Raw genomic sequence first — 12,830 nt, forward strand, 5'->3', positions numbered from 1 at the left:
AATTTCAGTTAAACAAAATATTGAGGTATTTCTAAAATTATTAGAAAGTTTTGGTTTTATATAAATTACATGTAAAAATGTGGTTTCAAATCTATATTATCTCTCATAAAGCTAATGTGATATAAAACATGGCAATCTGTCACACTAGATCTATTCAGTTCTGAAAGGTAAAGTTACCAAAGTTTAGTCTGTGATGTAGCAACTTTGTTTTTAATTATTTTTGTGTTCCACAGATTCAGCAGCTGAAAAAACATCATCACATTTGTGATTTACTGAATGTGTGCATACAGCAAAAACATGCATTAACAGTGTCCTTATGATGTTTTTTCAGTGATGACTACCCTGATGCAAACTACCTGACGACATTGAGTAAAGTACTGAGAAGTAAAGGCATCAAGTAAGACGTGGTGGGATTCCCATTACTGCTGGGATGATTGAAGTCACAGGCTCCACTTTAAAACAAATACATGTCAATTAGCTGCAATATTTCCACTTTTTGAATAATTAAAATATTAGTAAAATGTTTATGAAATGTTTGATGTATTCTGCATGCAAGGCTTGAAAAAAATATGTTTATATGTCCAAAAAGAAAAGATTATATCATCCGACTTTTGCATGTTTTTTGTTTTGCTGTTTCTGATCAGAAACGGCTCAAAAGATGCTTAGATAGACATTGTGTGTCTTTTTTCCGTCCTTGTTTCCATCTGAAACTGTGCTGTTTCAGATGGAATTTAATGAATGTAAATTGGGAGATTATTGCATGTATAAATAAATAATTTGTTAAAGATTTTTTTTGTCATAAAGTCAATGCTGCATGTCAATGATTCAGTGCAATCTGCTTAGATAGACTTTTTAAATTTCTTTGAATAATTAATTGAGCATACTACACTGTTTGCTAATTTGGATCATGTTTGGAATGTATGTGTGACTGAATTTAAATTATTTTTGTAAAGTGCCTTGAGATGGCATTTGTTGTGATTTGGCATTTTAATAAATAAAGTGACTTGAATTAGATTAATATTCTTAGAAGAATAATTTAGACAACTCATAATTATTGTCAGCAACACCAACCCTCTCATTGCAAATATTTGCCATCCAAAAGGAATTAAAAAATGCTACTTATTTTATGGGACTTTTACATTTTAACAATGATAGCATTATCCCATCGATTTTTAGTCCACCATAAATCAATCAATCAATCTCTTTATTTAGACACAATTATGGTCCATAAACAGACAAAACAAGAACAATAAAAAAAAGAAAAAGAAAAATATATAATGAAATAATCAATCACTGACATATAAACTAAAGCGCCAATGATTCCACAAACTGGAGAAGAATCTCACTGAGCTTTGAACAGGATTGGTCAAAGTCTGAATGATGCTGTTTGCAGAGTCTGTTAATCTACACATACATCTGTGCATAATGTTTCGAAGAACAGCAGCGCAGGTTGGTACATTGACATTCACAAACATCTGACTGGCACTACTCCATCGCGGCACCCTAAGCAGCGACCTGAAGTTTATTCATACTGCTTTTCCTGCAACACCGCCACAGGTGGGCTGTATACATTGGAGTACAGTATGCTTTAAAAAGTGCAATTTTGACAGATGCTGAGCACATGGAGAACCTCCGAAGAAGAATATCAGCTTGTACATATTGAGTACAACGCTGCCTGTAAATGTCTCCACCATCAGACAGGTCAGCGGTTATATAATGTCCCAAATATTTGACCTCATCAGTGACCTGGAGGATGCTGCTAGACAGGGTGAAGTCAGGAAAAGTTAATTTAGTGTCTTCTTTGCTCTTGACAATCATGATGTTGCTCTTTTTTGCATTGTATTTAATGTCATACTGTAACCCATACTGAGAGCAAACCCTTAACAGTTGCTGCAGACCAGCATTATATGGACAGAATATCACAAGATCGTCAGCGTACATCAGGTGGTTGATGGTTCCACTACCAACCCGACAGCCAGTCCTACATTGATTCAGCAGCTTAGATAAATCATCCATATGCAGGTTAAAAAGGCAAGGAGATAAAATGTTGCCTTGTCGCACACCATTACACACATAAAAAGAAGATGATACAGAGTTTCCCCATTTTACAGACATATTCTGGTGAGCATACCGATACACTAATATTCTTATTAAATATTTCGGAACTCCTCTCTCATACAATTTATGAAACAATTTGACATGATTAACATAATCAAATACTTTTTATGCATCTATAAAACACATAAAAATTGTGGTATTATGTCTCTTGTATAAATCTAAAATTTCCTTGAGAGCAAAAATGCACATATCGGTGCCAAGTTTTGGTTTAAAACCAAACTGATTATCAGATGTGGCTATAAACGTCTCAATTCTGCTCAACAGAGCCTTCTTCAAAACTTTCGATAAGGTACTGGCCAGAGCTATGGGCTGATAGTTGTCTTTACTATTTATTTTACCAGCCTTGTCTTTTACAATAGGCACTAAAATCACAGACAACATAGAGTTTGGTAAAATGCCATGAATTAAAAACTCAGTGAAACAAATAGCCAACAAAGGAAAAATTTTCCTACTTGCAAATTTTAAGTGCTCAGTAGATATCTTGTCCACACCATATGCCTTATTATTTTTCAACTTCTTAACAATGTCACTAACTTCTTGTTGAGAAATAACATCTTCATGCATATCTATGTTCTCTATCACAATGGGATTACTCTTCCTACAATTAAATAGTTCATAATAGTGTTTCTTCCATAAATTAATAATTTTGTCTGGTCCAATTGCACCAGGCATGTCCAAAGTCCGGCTCTCGGGCCAAATGCGGCCCGTTTCCAAATTTACACAGGCCCGCAGCCTCTGTCATGAAATTAATAATAATGCAGCCCGCCAGCACTGCTACCCTTAGTGTAAAATTCAGAGTACAAAACGCTATTTTATATTTCACCAGAAGATGGCAGTAGAGCTACTCTCGCTGCAGGGAAACTCTAACCCTCACAGGGGTCAAAGGGTGTGATCATTTCAAGCCCATTTCAACAATGGCTACTGTAGCGAAAAAACGGAAAGTTGACAGCGAGGGGCGCTGCTTTCAGTTCAAGTGGACATTAGAGTATTTTTTCACCGAAATATGAAACAACTGTGTCTGCCTAATTTGCCAAGAAACTGTGGCTGTTTTCAAAGAATTCAATATCAAGAGGTATTTCCAGACGAAACATTCTAGCTACGACAGTATAACTGGAAACGAATGTAGCAAAAAATTGAAGCAACTGGAAGCTGTTTTAACGGCACAGCAGAGCTTTTTTACAAGAGCCCATGATTCAAATGAAAGCGCCACAAAGGCGAGCTATGAGGTAGCAACACTGATTGCTAAGCACTGCAAGCCTTTTACTGAAGGTGAATCTATTAAAGAGTGTGTGATGAAAATGGTGGAGAAAATCTGTCCGGAGAAGAAGCAAGAGTTTGCTAATGTTTGTCTGGCTCGTAATACTGTGGTGCGAAGACTTGAAGATGTTTCATCTGATGTTAAGAGGCAATTGGAGGCGAAAGGAGTGGAGTTCGACTTTTTTTCATTAGCCTGCGACAAAAGCACAGATGCATCTGACAACGCTCAGTTACTAATTTTTTTGAGAGGAGTGAACGACGAAATGAACGTAAGTGAGGAGCTACTTGAGCTTCAGAGTCTTAACGATCAAATGAGAGGAACAGATTTATTTGTTTCTGTTTGTTCCACCGTTGATAACATGAAACTACCATGGAATAAAGTCGTTGGGATCACTACGGATGGTGCACCTGCCATGACGGGTGAGCGAGTGGATTAGCAACCCTAGTATGTAATAAAGTGAGTGAAGAAGGAGGCAAAGCCATAAAACTGCACTGTATCATTCACCAACAAGTTCTCTGTGCCAAACATCTCAAATATGATGAAACCGATGATAAAGGCTATCAATTACATTCGCTCAAAAGCCCTGTGCCACCGCCAGTTTCAACAGTTTCTAGTCGACATTCAGGCTGAATACGGAGATGTTGTGTATCACAATGACGTGAGATGGCTCAGTCGGGGATCTGCACTGCAGCGCTTCTACTCTCTTAGAGAGTAAATCGAACAATTCTTGGCAAAAAAGGGACAACTGATGCCAGAACTTTCCGATCCTGTTTGGCTGTCTGATTTTAGATTTTTAGTTGACATAACCCAACATCTAAATGCACTGAACATTAGCATTCAGGGCCAAAATGCAGTTGTAAGTTAACTGTATTCACACATTGGAGCATTTCGAACCAAGTTGCTGCTTTTTCAAAGACACCTGTCCCAAACACAGCCCACTACCACTCACTTCCCATCGCTGCAGGAAATTATGGCCCGTTTTCCACAGAACGACATCAGCGCGCAAATAAGGAGGTATGCAGCAGACATCTCATCTTTGGCTGAGGAATTTCAGCAGCGCTTTCGGGATTTTGCGGCTATTGAAAAAGAGATCACAATTTTTTCCGCTCCTTTCTCCGTGGTCCCTGATGACGCTCCANCGATGCAGAGAGTCGCAGTAGGCACCAACACCTCATTCTTGTCGACTTTTACCGCCAGCTGGACAAAGACAGGTTCCGAAAGATTCAAACATTTGCTAAAAAAAATGCTGAGCTTGTTCGGCTCCACATACTTGTGTGAGAAGACATTTTCAGTCATGAACATAAACAAGAACAGCATGAGGACGAGACTAACTGACTCTCACCTATGTGACATCTTACGTGTCAAAACCACTGCTTTTGAACCAGATTTGGATCATTTAATGCAGTCGAGATCTCAGTATCATCCTTCACATTAGAGCAGGCAAGGATTTTATTTTCCTGTGGCAATCAAAACCACGTTAAAATATGCATCGATTCATTTTATTCTGTGTATAATTTGTTCTCTGGATTTTAAGTTCACTTTATTAAATAATTAATCAACAACAGCATAGTTATCTCCAGCCAGATTTTTTTGTTTAATTAGTTGTATTTTTCTCTTATGACCTGATGAAACCTAAGATGACTGGACCAAGGAATCCAGATGGAAAATGCATTTTCTTATCTTTTTCTGTATCAGCCTGAAAATATCAGCGTGAATTAGCCAGCTGAGTTCTATTATTAGTTTACTATCTTGCACTTAAAAAGTTGTTTGAAGTCTGTGCATTTTTCTCTATATATGTATTTTTATAAGAGTCTAACGTTGAAACAATCTAACACTGCTTCTCTCATTTTTGATAAGTAATACAATGATGCAGATGGCCTTATGTGTTTTGTGCTTCAAAGTAATATTACTGTTAATATGTTCCTGTTTGCATTTTGAATTTAGTTCATAGTGAGCACTTACAAGTGGATAAAATGCCATGTTTCAGATGAACCCATATATGTTGAATCTTTCCAGAATTTATATTTTCGCACAGACTTTTAATTCATAGTACAAAAGTCATACTGACTTTAACAAAACCAAAAAACAAACTACTCTGTGTGAAGACATGAAAAGTGTGCCATTTCCAATAAAAATGTTATAAAACAGTTCATTTGCTTTTAACATTAATGATTCAAAGAATGTCAGGCTGCATGGTCGGCCCCCACACATTCTCATATTACCAAATCTGGCCCTCTTTGCAAAAAGTTTGGACACCCCTGAATTACACCATCAATATTCGTTGGCAAGGGTGCTTTTAGATTGTTAACTCTTTTTATTTCTTTCCAAAATTCAGAAGGACTGGTGAGTTGTAATTTTCTTGCTAGTGACTCTGATTTAACTGCATTTTCATTCACTTAATAAACCGCAAGGCATATTTAAAGTTAGCATTTGCTCTCTTCTTGTAGTCAAATACAGGACCATGTCTGGGTTTGCCTAATTCAGCCCACATTCTGAAAGCCCTTCTGGCCTCTGTATGAAGCTCTTTAGCATAATCATTCCACACTGGCTGTACTTTGTGTTTTTTAGTTTTATTCAAAGACCTGCCTGAAATAAGAAGGAATTCTACAATCTTCTCATACAGTGAACACAACTCTTTGCCATGTTGTTCATTTTTACAGTTTATGTCTAAACATGTAACTGCACTTTTTGGTGAAACAATATCATTCAACAGGGTTTCAGAGTGGATGCGGAACAAATTGAGATCATGTTCAGTCAAATTGTCCCAATATATATTTTCTTTTTGTGTATCATTATTCATGGGCAAAAGGTCTGGTAAATTGCCCATTTTTATAGACAAGGAAAAGGGAATATGATCAGATGTTGCAAATTCATAATTAATCCTGATGGTCTCTAAAGAGTCATGTGCATCTTCAGTGCAGATACAGTGGTCTAAGCATGTTGTGTGTCATGCTTCACTGATGTAAGTGTAGCTGTCAACAGGCAAAAGTATTTTACTAGAGAGAATCAACTCATTGGTGGAACAAAACTGTTTTAGGTGATTGGCAAACAAAGATTTACAATCTGTCACATCAGCAGTCATATCACCCACAATGAAAACACAAGTGGATGGATTGTCCTGGATAAATGACACAACATATGTCAGCCTATTGAGATATTCATCTTCATTCTCTGGGTTTTTGTAAGGTGTATATATAGTCAATATAATGAACTTTTTATTTACTCGAGTCCTATAGCCCAATCAACGTCCAGTCTGGTCACTTTAATCAGCTGATCGTATCTTTTCAGCACTGCAACGCCACCGGAAATTCTGACCCGCACTAACTTGGTTATAGTCAGTGGTAGATTCACCTGCACCGTAAATTTTTTTATGCAGGGAGTTTAGTCTTTCTAGGTCCTGCTTGGGTAGAAAAGTTTCTTGGACGCACAGTACGTCACACATTTCCAGAAGTTTATCCACCACAAGACGACGTGATTTATCCGCCTCTGTGTCCCACACGCAATCCACGCACATTGTATGATACTATATTAATGTTCATTTATGTATGACGGATTTCCGTGCTAGGACATGCCAGATGTAATCGCAGGTACATGGCGTTGTAACTCAGCCTCACTCCCTGGTCCGGAGGCCACACTGTCCGTTTTAGCTCAGGGTTTACGCGCTTCAAAATAGCGGCGGACATAAGAGCCCGCTGGCCAGAGTTGTTGGTCGTACATTTCAGACACTTCGTTACACTCTGCCGTGACCTGGAATGAGCTAAATCTCTTATGATTGGAGTCAATCCTCCGACATTTCACATGCTTCCCCAATTTTCCAGAGAGATAGGAAGATAGTGTTCCAGCATCAAGCTCAGGAGAGAACCGAGTTGCAAACACACTCACCAGTTTGGTTCTAATCACTGGAATGCTGTCCTCGGCTCCAGTGCCAATTATCCCAACGTTTCTCTGCTGCTCCTTGTTGGGACCCGCGTCCACTCCTCTGCCGTTCTGAGTCACTTTGTCTGTTGGCCGCTTCTGCTTTCGAGCCGCCCTCCTCACAACGGTGCTCCATGCTTGATACTGGGACAGCGCGTCCTCACTCTGCGTCGCTGCAGGTCCCTGCGCTGGGGCCGCCGCTTCGCCCGCCCGCTTGGATGAGCTGCAAGGACTCTCAACAGCAGCCAACCGGCGATTCATAGCTGCTGTACTTGCTGCAAGGTTTTCGTTCACGCTTGCTTGGGTCTCCATAGCTTCTTTCAGGCTCAATACGTCCCTGCTCAGCCGCTCCATTCGGCTAAGAAGGGCTGACGCATCCATGCTCCCAAAGCCGACAGGTGATAGCTCATCCAGGTAATGAGAGACAAACCTGGGAATGTTCTCTCCACATTCATTGAGCACCTTCAGGCAGTCTTTAATGTTATTAGTGTCCTTTTGAGGGCCTTTATGCCTGATGCAGCGCACTGTCGTTGTGCAAAATTCAAACAAACGCTTGGACTCTTCAATCCATTCAGACGAGAAGTTGCTGGAGACCAGCAAAACAATCTCATCTTGTGACAGAGTCTTCATTTTAATGACAATAAAGTTTAAAAGCTCATCCTCTATGATCATTGTCCCATCTGCTGTTTTATATATGAAAATCTCAGATTTTGTTTGAGAACCTCCAGTACGCACCGCCGCACTTGCCGCCATCTTGCCTTCATTTCAAATCTTGCTATTTGGCTATTTTCCAATTTCAAAATAGTGATTATGGATTCCATTGTGGCAATGAAACATTATATCTGCCTTGAAATTATTTTACTATAATTTAGGACATTTTCTGTAAAAAATGAGAACATCAGATAATTTGTACTTTGGGATAAATTTAAAATGACCAAATTGCAGATTCAATGTTGGGAAAATTTGAAAATAGAAATTAGTTTTATAAAAAGAACAGACAATGGTTGAGTTAGTTATTGTCTATTAAAAGGCCAGATTCTAAGAGAACTATACAGGGGAAATATAAAAGGTGAATATCTTGTGATTGATTAAAGTAAAGGGATGGAAAAGGGAACTGCAATATTAAATGTAATATTAATGCCATGTTGTCATTTTTTAAGTTTGTGTAGACACATTTTTGGAAATATGGTAGTGTAAGATAATTTTGAACGACATAATAGCCTACCAACAAAATTGCATGTTTAACACCAGTGAAGAAACTTGTAATGGTATCTTATGATGTAGAACTATCAGACCAAAACATGTACATGAATCAATATTTATTCCTTAACTTTGATTCAATATAAAATCAACACAAATGTGTAGATCCACATTCAGATGATGGTTGAATCAACATTGATATAGTGCCAGTTATGTTGAAACCCTAATGTTGATTCAGCGTCACCGACCACTTTCAATATCGTTTCACTGTCAGGCTTCAATGTGGATTCAATGTTTCTGCCGAACGTTGTTTCAGCGTTGATTCACTCATATTTTCCTATCTTGGCTTCCATTGAAGGCATAGGAATTTCCTAATAAGGCATGTTGTAAGAATGTGCCACTGGATTACCTCTTCTGCTTTTCATTTTACCAGCCTTCCATTCTGTTACTCATATTGGCTTTCTAAAATCATCCAGAGTGGTCCTAGTCTCCATTCATCTGGGTTGTTGAGATCGATGTGGTGTCCTTGTAAAAAAACATGGGTAATTGTAATATATTAATTGCTATGTGATGTTGATCTAGTCAAATCTTTGCTTAAATTTGATTTGTTGCCATGAAAGGCCATACAGCAGGTGAAATTCATCATGTCTTCAAAGCAGCTTTAATGCCGGGATCATCAATTTAAACTCTGTACAACTGAAAAGTGTGGCAGGTATTTTTTTCTTCTTTTTTTCCCCATTTTTATTAATACATTTCAAAACTAGAAATTACCTGGATGCACAACGTCCCATTGAGACCAGCTGTGTGTTGGGGGTTGTTTGCTGCCTGGAGTGGTGCCCCACATTCTAGAGTCCTCCCGCCTACCAGGTGTTTCTTTACTGGATGCAGTTGGACAGAGATTATGATCTGATCGCTGATCAAATGGAAAGAGATTTAGGATAGACTTTGACTATTGCACAGTCTAAAAATTATTAAATTACAACACTGATATCTGGAGGAGAACTAGGGTATTACATGACTTAGAAATTAATCCAGTACAACATTGGCATCTGGTAGATAACAAATTGAATTACATCTTGGTAAAGTCTGTCTTAGAAAGTCACAAGCTGTATAAATTTAAAATATTAATGCTTTTTGAACATTTACATTATTCTAAATTGAACAATGTTGAGTAAATACAGCATAATTAGCACGATAAAACTTTTTGTACTTTCAAAGATTTAAGAGCTTACAATCTTTGACAAATGCATTGAATATTAAAACAATATGAAGTGAATATTAGATTATACGATGCCTTGCCTGCTCCATTTGGAGCAGTTCTACACACCTTAAAAATACACAAAACAGTTAAAAAGTTCATCCTAAAATATTATTTCTGCCCAGTGCCCAGGTACCACACTTCTTTTTTTTTGAAAGTTATAAGACATACAAAACATTTGGTTGTTAACCAGTCATCAACAACAATAATACAAACAAAGTGCCAGAGGTGACACTAAGCAGTCATATTTAGAGGTTGTCGAGTTGAAAGGTCATGAATCTTGAATTTGTCGAGAATCATCTTCATGTACATAGCTTTCTTGTTGGGGATGTATTTAAAATTTGAGTCATAGTTAAAAGTTCTTGGAGGAAGTACCCAATGTTTGGTTTAGAGTTAGACCATTTGACTTTATGAATGTGATATTTCCCAAGAAGCAGCAACAGTCATATGACATGGATTGTGTCTTTGTCCATATCTTTATTACTAAAAAAATGATATTGTCCCTTTCATCAATGGTGATTGTGGTTGCCCCCCCCTTCTCTCTCTACTTCCCCTTCTGAGAGGAGGGAGATGTGCTACCAGCTCTCCGTCTAACGGGTAAATTGAGTTTCCTAAATCTGCTGGAGTTTACCCTGTCCAGAACTGAAGTAAACTCTGTTTAAGCTGAGGCAGAGAAAGACTTGCCTGGTTTCTGACTCCCTCCATCCAGATGTCCCACCGTCTTCCTCCTGTGAATTAGCCAGACTGAGCAGTCTGCAGCCAATTAGTTCCACAGAGCACACCTGTTAATGGTCGCTCCTTCTCTTTTTATTACAATGTGCACTTGTTACTGAACCAGGTTGGTTTTAGTGACTTGGGCGAGTCCCAAGAATGTTGTTTAAAGCAACCTATCAAACATTTCCCACCTTTTCCTCTCCAGAATCAAACATCATAGCTATTTTACAACCATCAAAGAACTTTAAGGTGACTCATTAATTGAATGTCCACAACATCTTTTAGATTTTCTTAATGCAAATTATTTTATTAGTGAGGCAATTTTGCAAGGGTCAGTACAGCTTAAATCAGTTGCAGAAATAATGAAATCAATCATCAAGATTCTTTCCCTAATGCTGACACTGAGAACTAAGAAAGGGAACCTTTGAGAGAGACGGACGGAGTACGGCATCTTGAACCCCAGAACTGGCCTGATGATGAAGAAGGTGTTGCAGCAGGAGGAGGAGGTTGATCGACGAAGGGATCTCTGCAGGTCTGATGAGCTTTTGTCTCTGCTTCGATCCTGAGGTCACACAGGACTTGGGTGCTGGCAGGAAGAGTACTGATTTAGAGCAGCAGGTCTCGGGTCTTAGGGTGACTTCCTCTTGTGCGTAGTGGTCCTTAGCTTCTTGTCCTGCGGCTATGTAGCTCCCGTCTCCTCGTCTCATGATCTTTCTGGTCCATTGAGATGTAGGTGAGCTGAGGGAAGGCACCAGTTCTTCCTCTTTGCCTTTGTTCTTTGTCTTTGCCTTTATCTTCATCTTTGCTTTGGTCTTTGTCTTTGGGGTCCGAACCCAGCTGATGAGAGAAGTGCAATTTGAAGCCACATGTTGTGGGGCTGACGGGTTGGTCCCCATGCGCAGAACAGTCTTTGGCTCTGTGGCCCCGGCTCTTCTTCAGCTGCAGAGTTCTTTGTCCATCTCGATCTTGGCTCGAAGCTGCCTGAAGGATCCAACCAAAGGTTCCTCTTTTGCACTCACCTTTTATAGGGTTTATCCACCCTTTTGGTGCATTNCTGAGGTCACACAGGACTTGGGTGCTGGCAGGAAGAATACTGATTTAGAGCAGCAGTTCTCGGGTCTTAGGGTGACTTCCTCTTGTGTGTAGCAGTCCTTAGCTTCTTATCCTGCGGCTATGTAGCTCCCATCTCCTCATCTCACGAGCTTTCTGGTCCATTGAGATGTAGGTGAGCTGAGGGAAGGCACCGGTTCTTCCTCTTTTCCTTTGTTCTTTGTCTTTGCCTTTATCTTCATCTTTGCCTTGGTCTTTGTCTTTGGGGTCCGAACCCAGGTGATGAGAGAAATGCAATTTGAAGCCACATGTTGCGAGGCTAACGGGTTGGTCCCCATGTGCAGAACAGTCTTCGCCTCTGTGGCTCCGGCTCTTCTTCAGCTGCAGAGTTCTTTGTCCATCTCGATCTTGGCTCGAAGCTGCCTGAAGGATCCAACCAAAGACTCCTCTTTTGCACTCACCTTATAAAGGGTTTATCCACCCTTTTGGTGCATTTGCATTGGCTAGCTTTGTTGCTGTGCCTGTCTCATTGGCTGACTGCTTAGACAGATGATCTCATATCCATCACTGTCTTGGAGACATTATGACCTGATGTCTGTTCTAATGACCCCGAGTTGCTCAACAGTCCTCCTACGTCTGTTGCCTGCCCAACCTTTTCTTTGGAAAGTTTAAGTTCAACAATAAGGCCTTGGTCATCTCCGCTCTCCCATCAGTTCCTCTTTCCCCCTGACTTTTCACCTACCATCTACCTCCAACACAACATCAGTGATCTTTAATTACAGTTACACATTTTACACCATTTCAAGTTCAATGTCAAAATCACATTTATAACCTTTTAGTTCTCTGATTTAGCATTCATTTATAATATTATAATAACCATAACTTATTACTCTTATTATAATCATAATGTGAGTTATTACAGACTTTTTCTGAAAAGAAGCCAAGAATAATCCATTATTCTAATTACAGTTACTTATTTTACTTGTAAGTATTTCCACAAGTGTATGAGTAAGTGTAAATATTCTTATAATTAAACCAATATTAATATAAGTATTTTACTCTGGGTTTTATCCAATTACTTAAAATGTTTAGATTTTATTCTTTAAAATTTTAATGCTTTGAAATAAGGAATAGTCTGAACTATTTTTATTCATATGCAGGTTGGAAACTTACTTCCTCTTTTCTCATGAAGCCTGCTGTTCCTGTTTCATGACTCTCTTTCTGTCTGACTATGATTTTTTATGATTAAATACACTCTTAGAAATGGCTGTAAATTTACAGCGGAATTCCAGCAGTAACATACTGTTATTCCAAAAT

The 12,830-nt window shown here is 38.9% G+C and overlaps 1 protein-coding gene across 1 annotated transcript; it reads right to left on the reverse strand.

The window, feature by feature from the left end:
- Positions 1 to 5,877: 5,877 nt before the first annotated feature.
- On the reverse strand, positions 5,878 to 8,042 carry LOC107834933 (uncharacterized). Its single transcript, XM_016666952.1, has 3 exons — positions 7,297 to 8,042; positions 6,718 to 6,773; positions 5,878 to 6,600 (listed from the first exon to the last, which is right to left on the reverse strand). The coding sequence occupies exons 1-2, from the start codon at positions 7,961 to 7,963 to the stop codon at positions 6,745 to 6,747; spliced, it is 696 nt and encodes a 231-aa protein (XP_016522438.1). The 5' UTR covers positions 7,964 to 8,042; the 3' UTR covers positions 5,878 to 6,600; positions 6,718 to 6,744.
- Between the last annotated feature and the right edge of the window lie 4,788 nt (positions 8,043 to 12,830).

This window comes from Poecilia formosa, unplaced genomic scaffold (genome assembly GCF_000485575.1).
Source record: "Poecilia formosa unplaced genomic scaffold, Poecilia_formosa-5.1.2 Scaffold857, whole genome shotgun sequence".
NCBI classification, from domain to species: Eukaryota; Metazoa; Chordata; class Actinopteri; order Cyprinodontiformes; family Poeciliidae; genus Poecilia; species Poecilia formosa.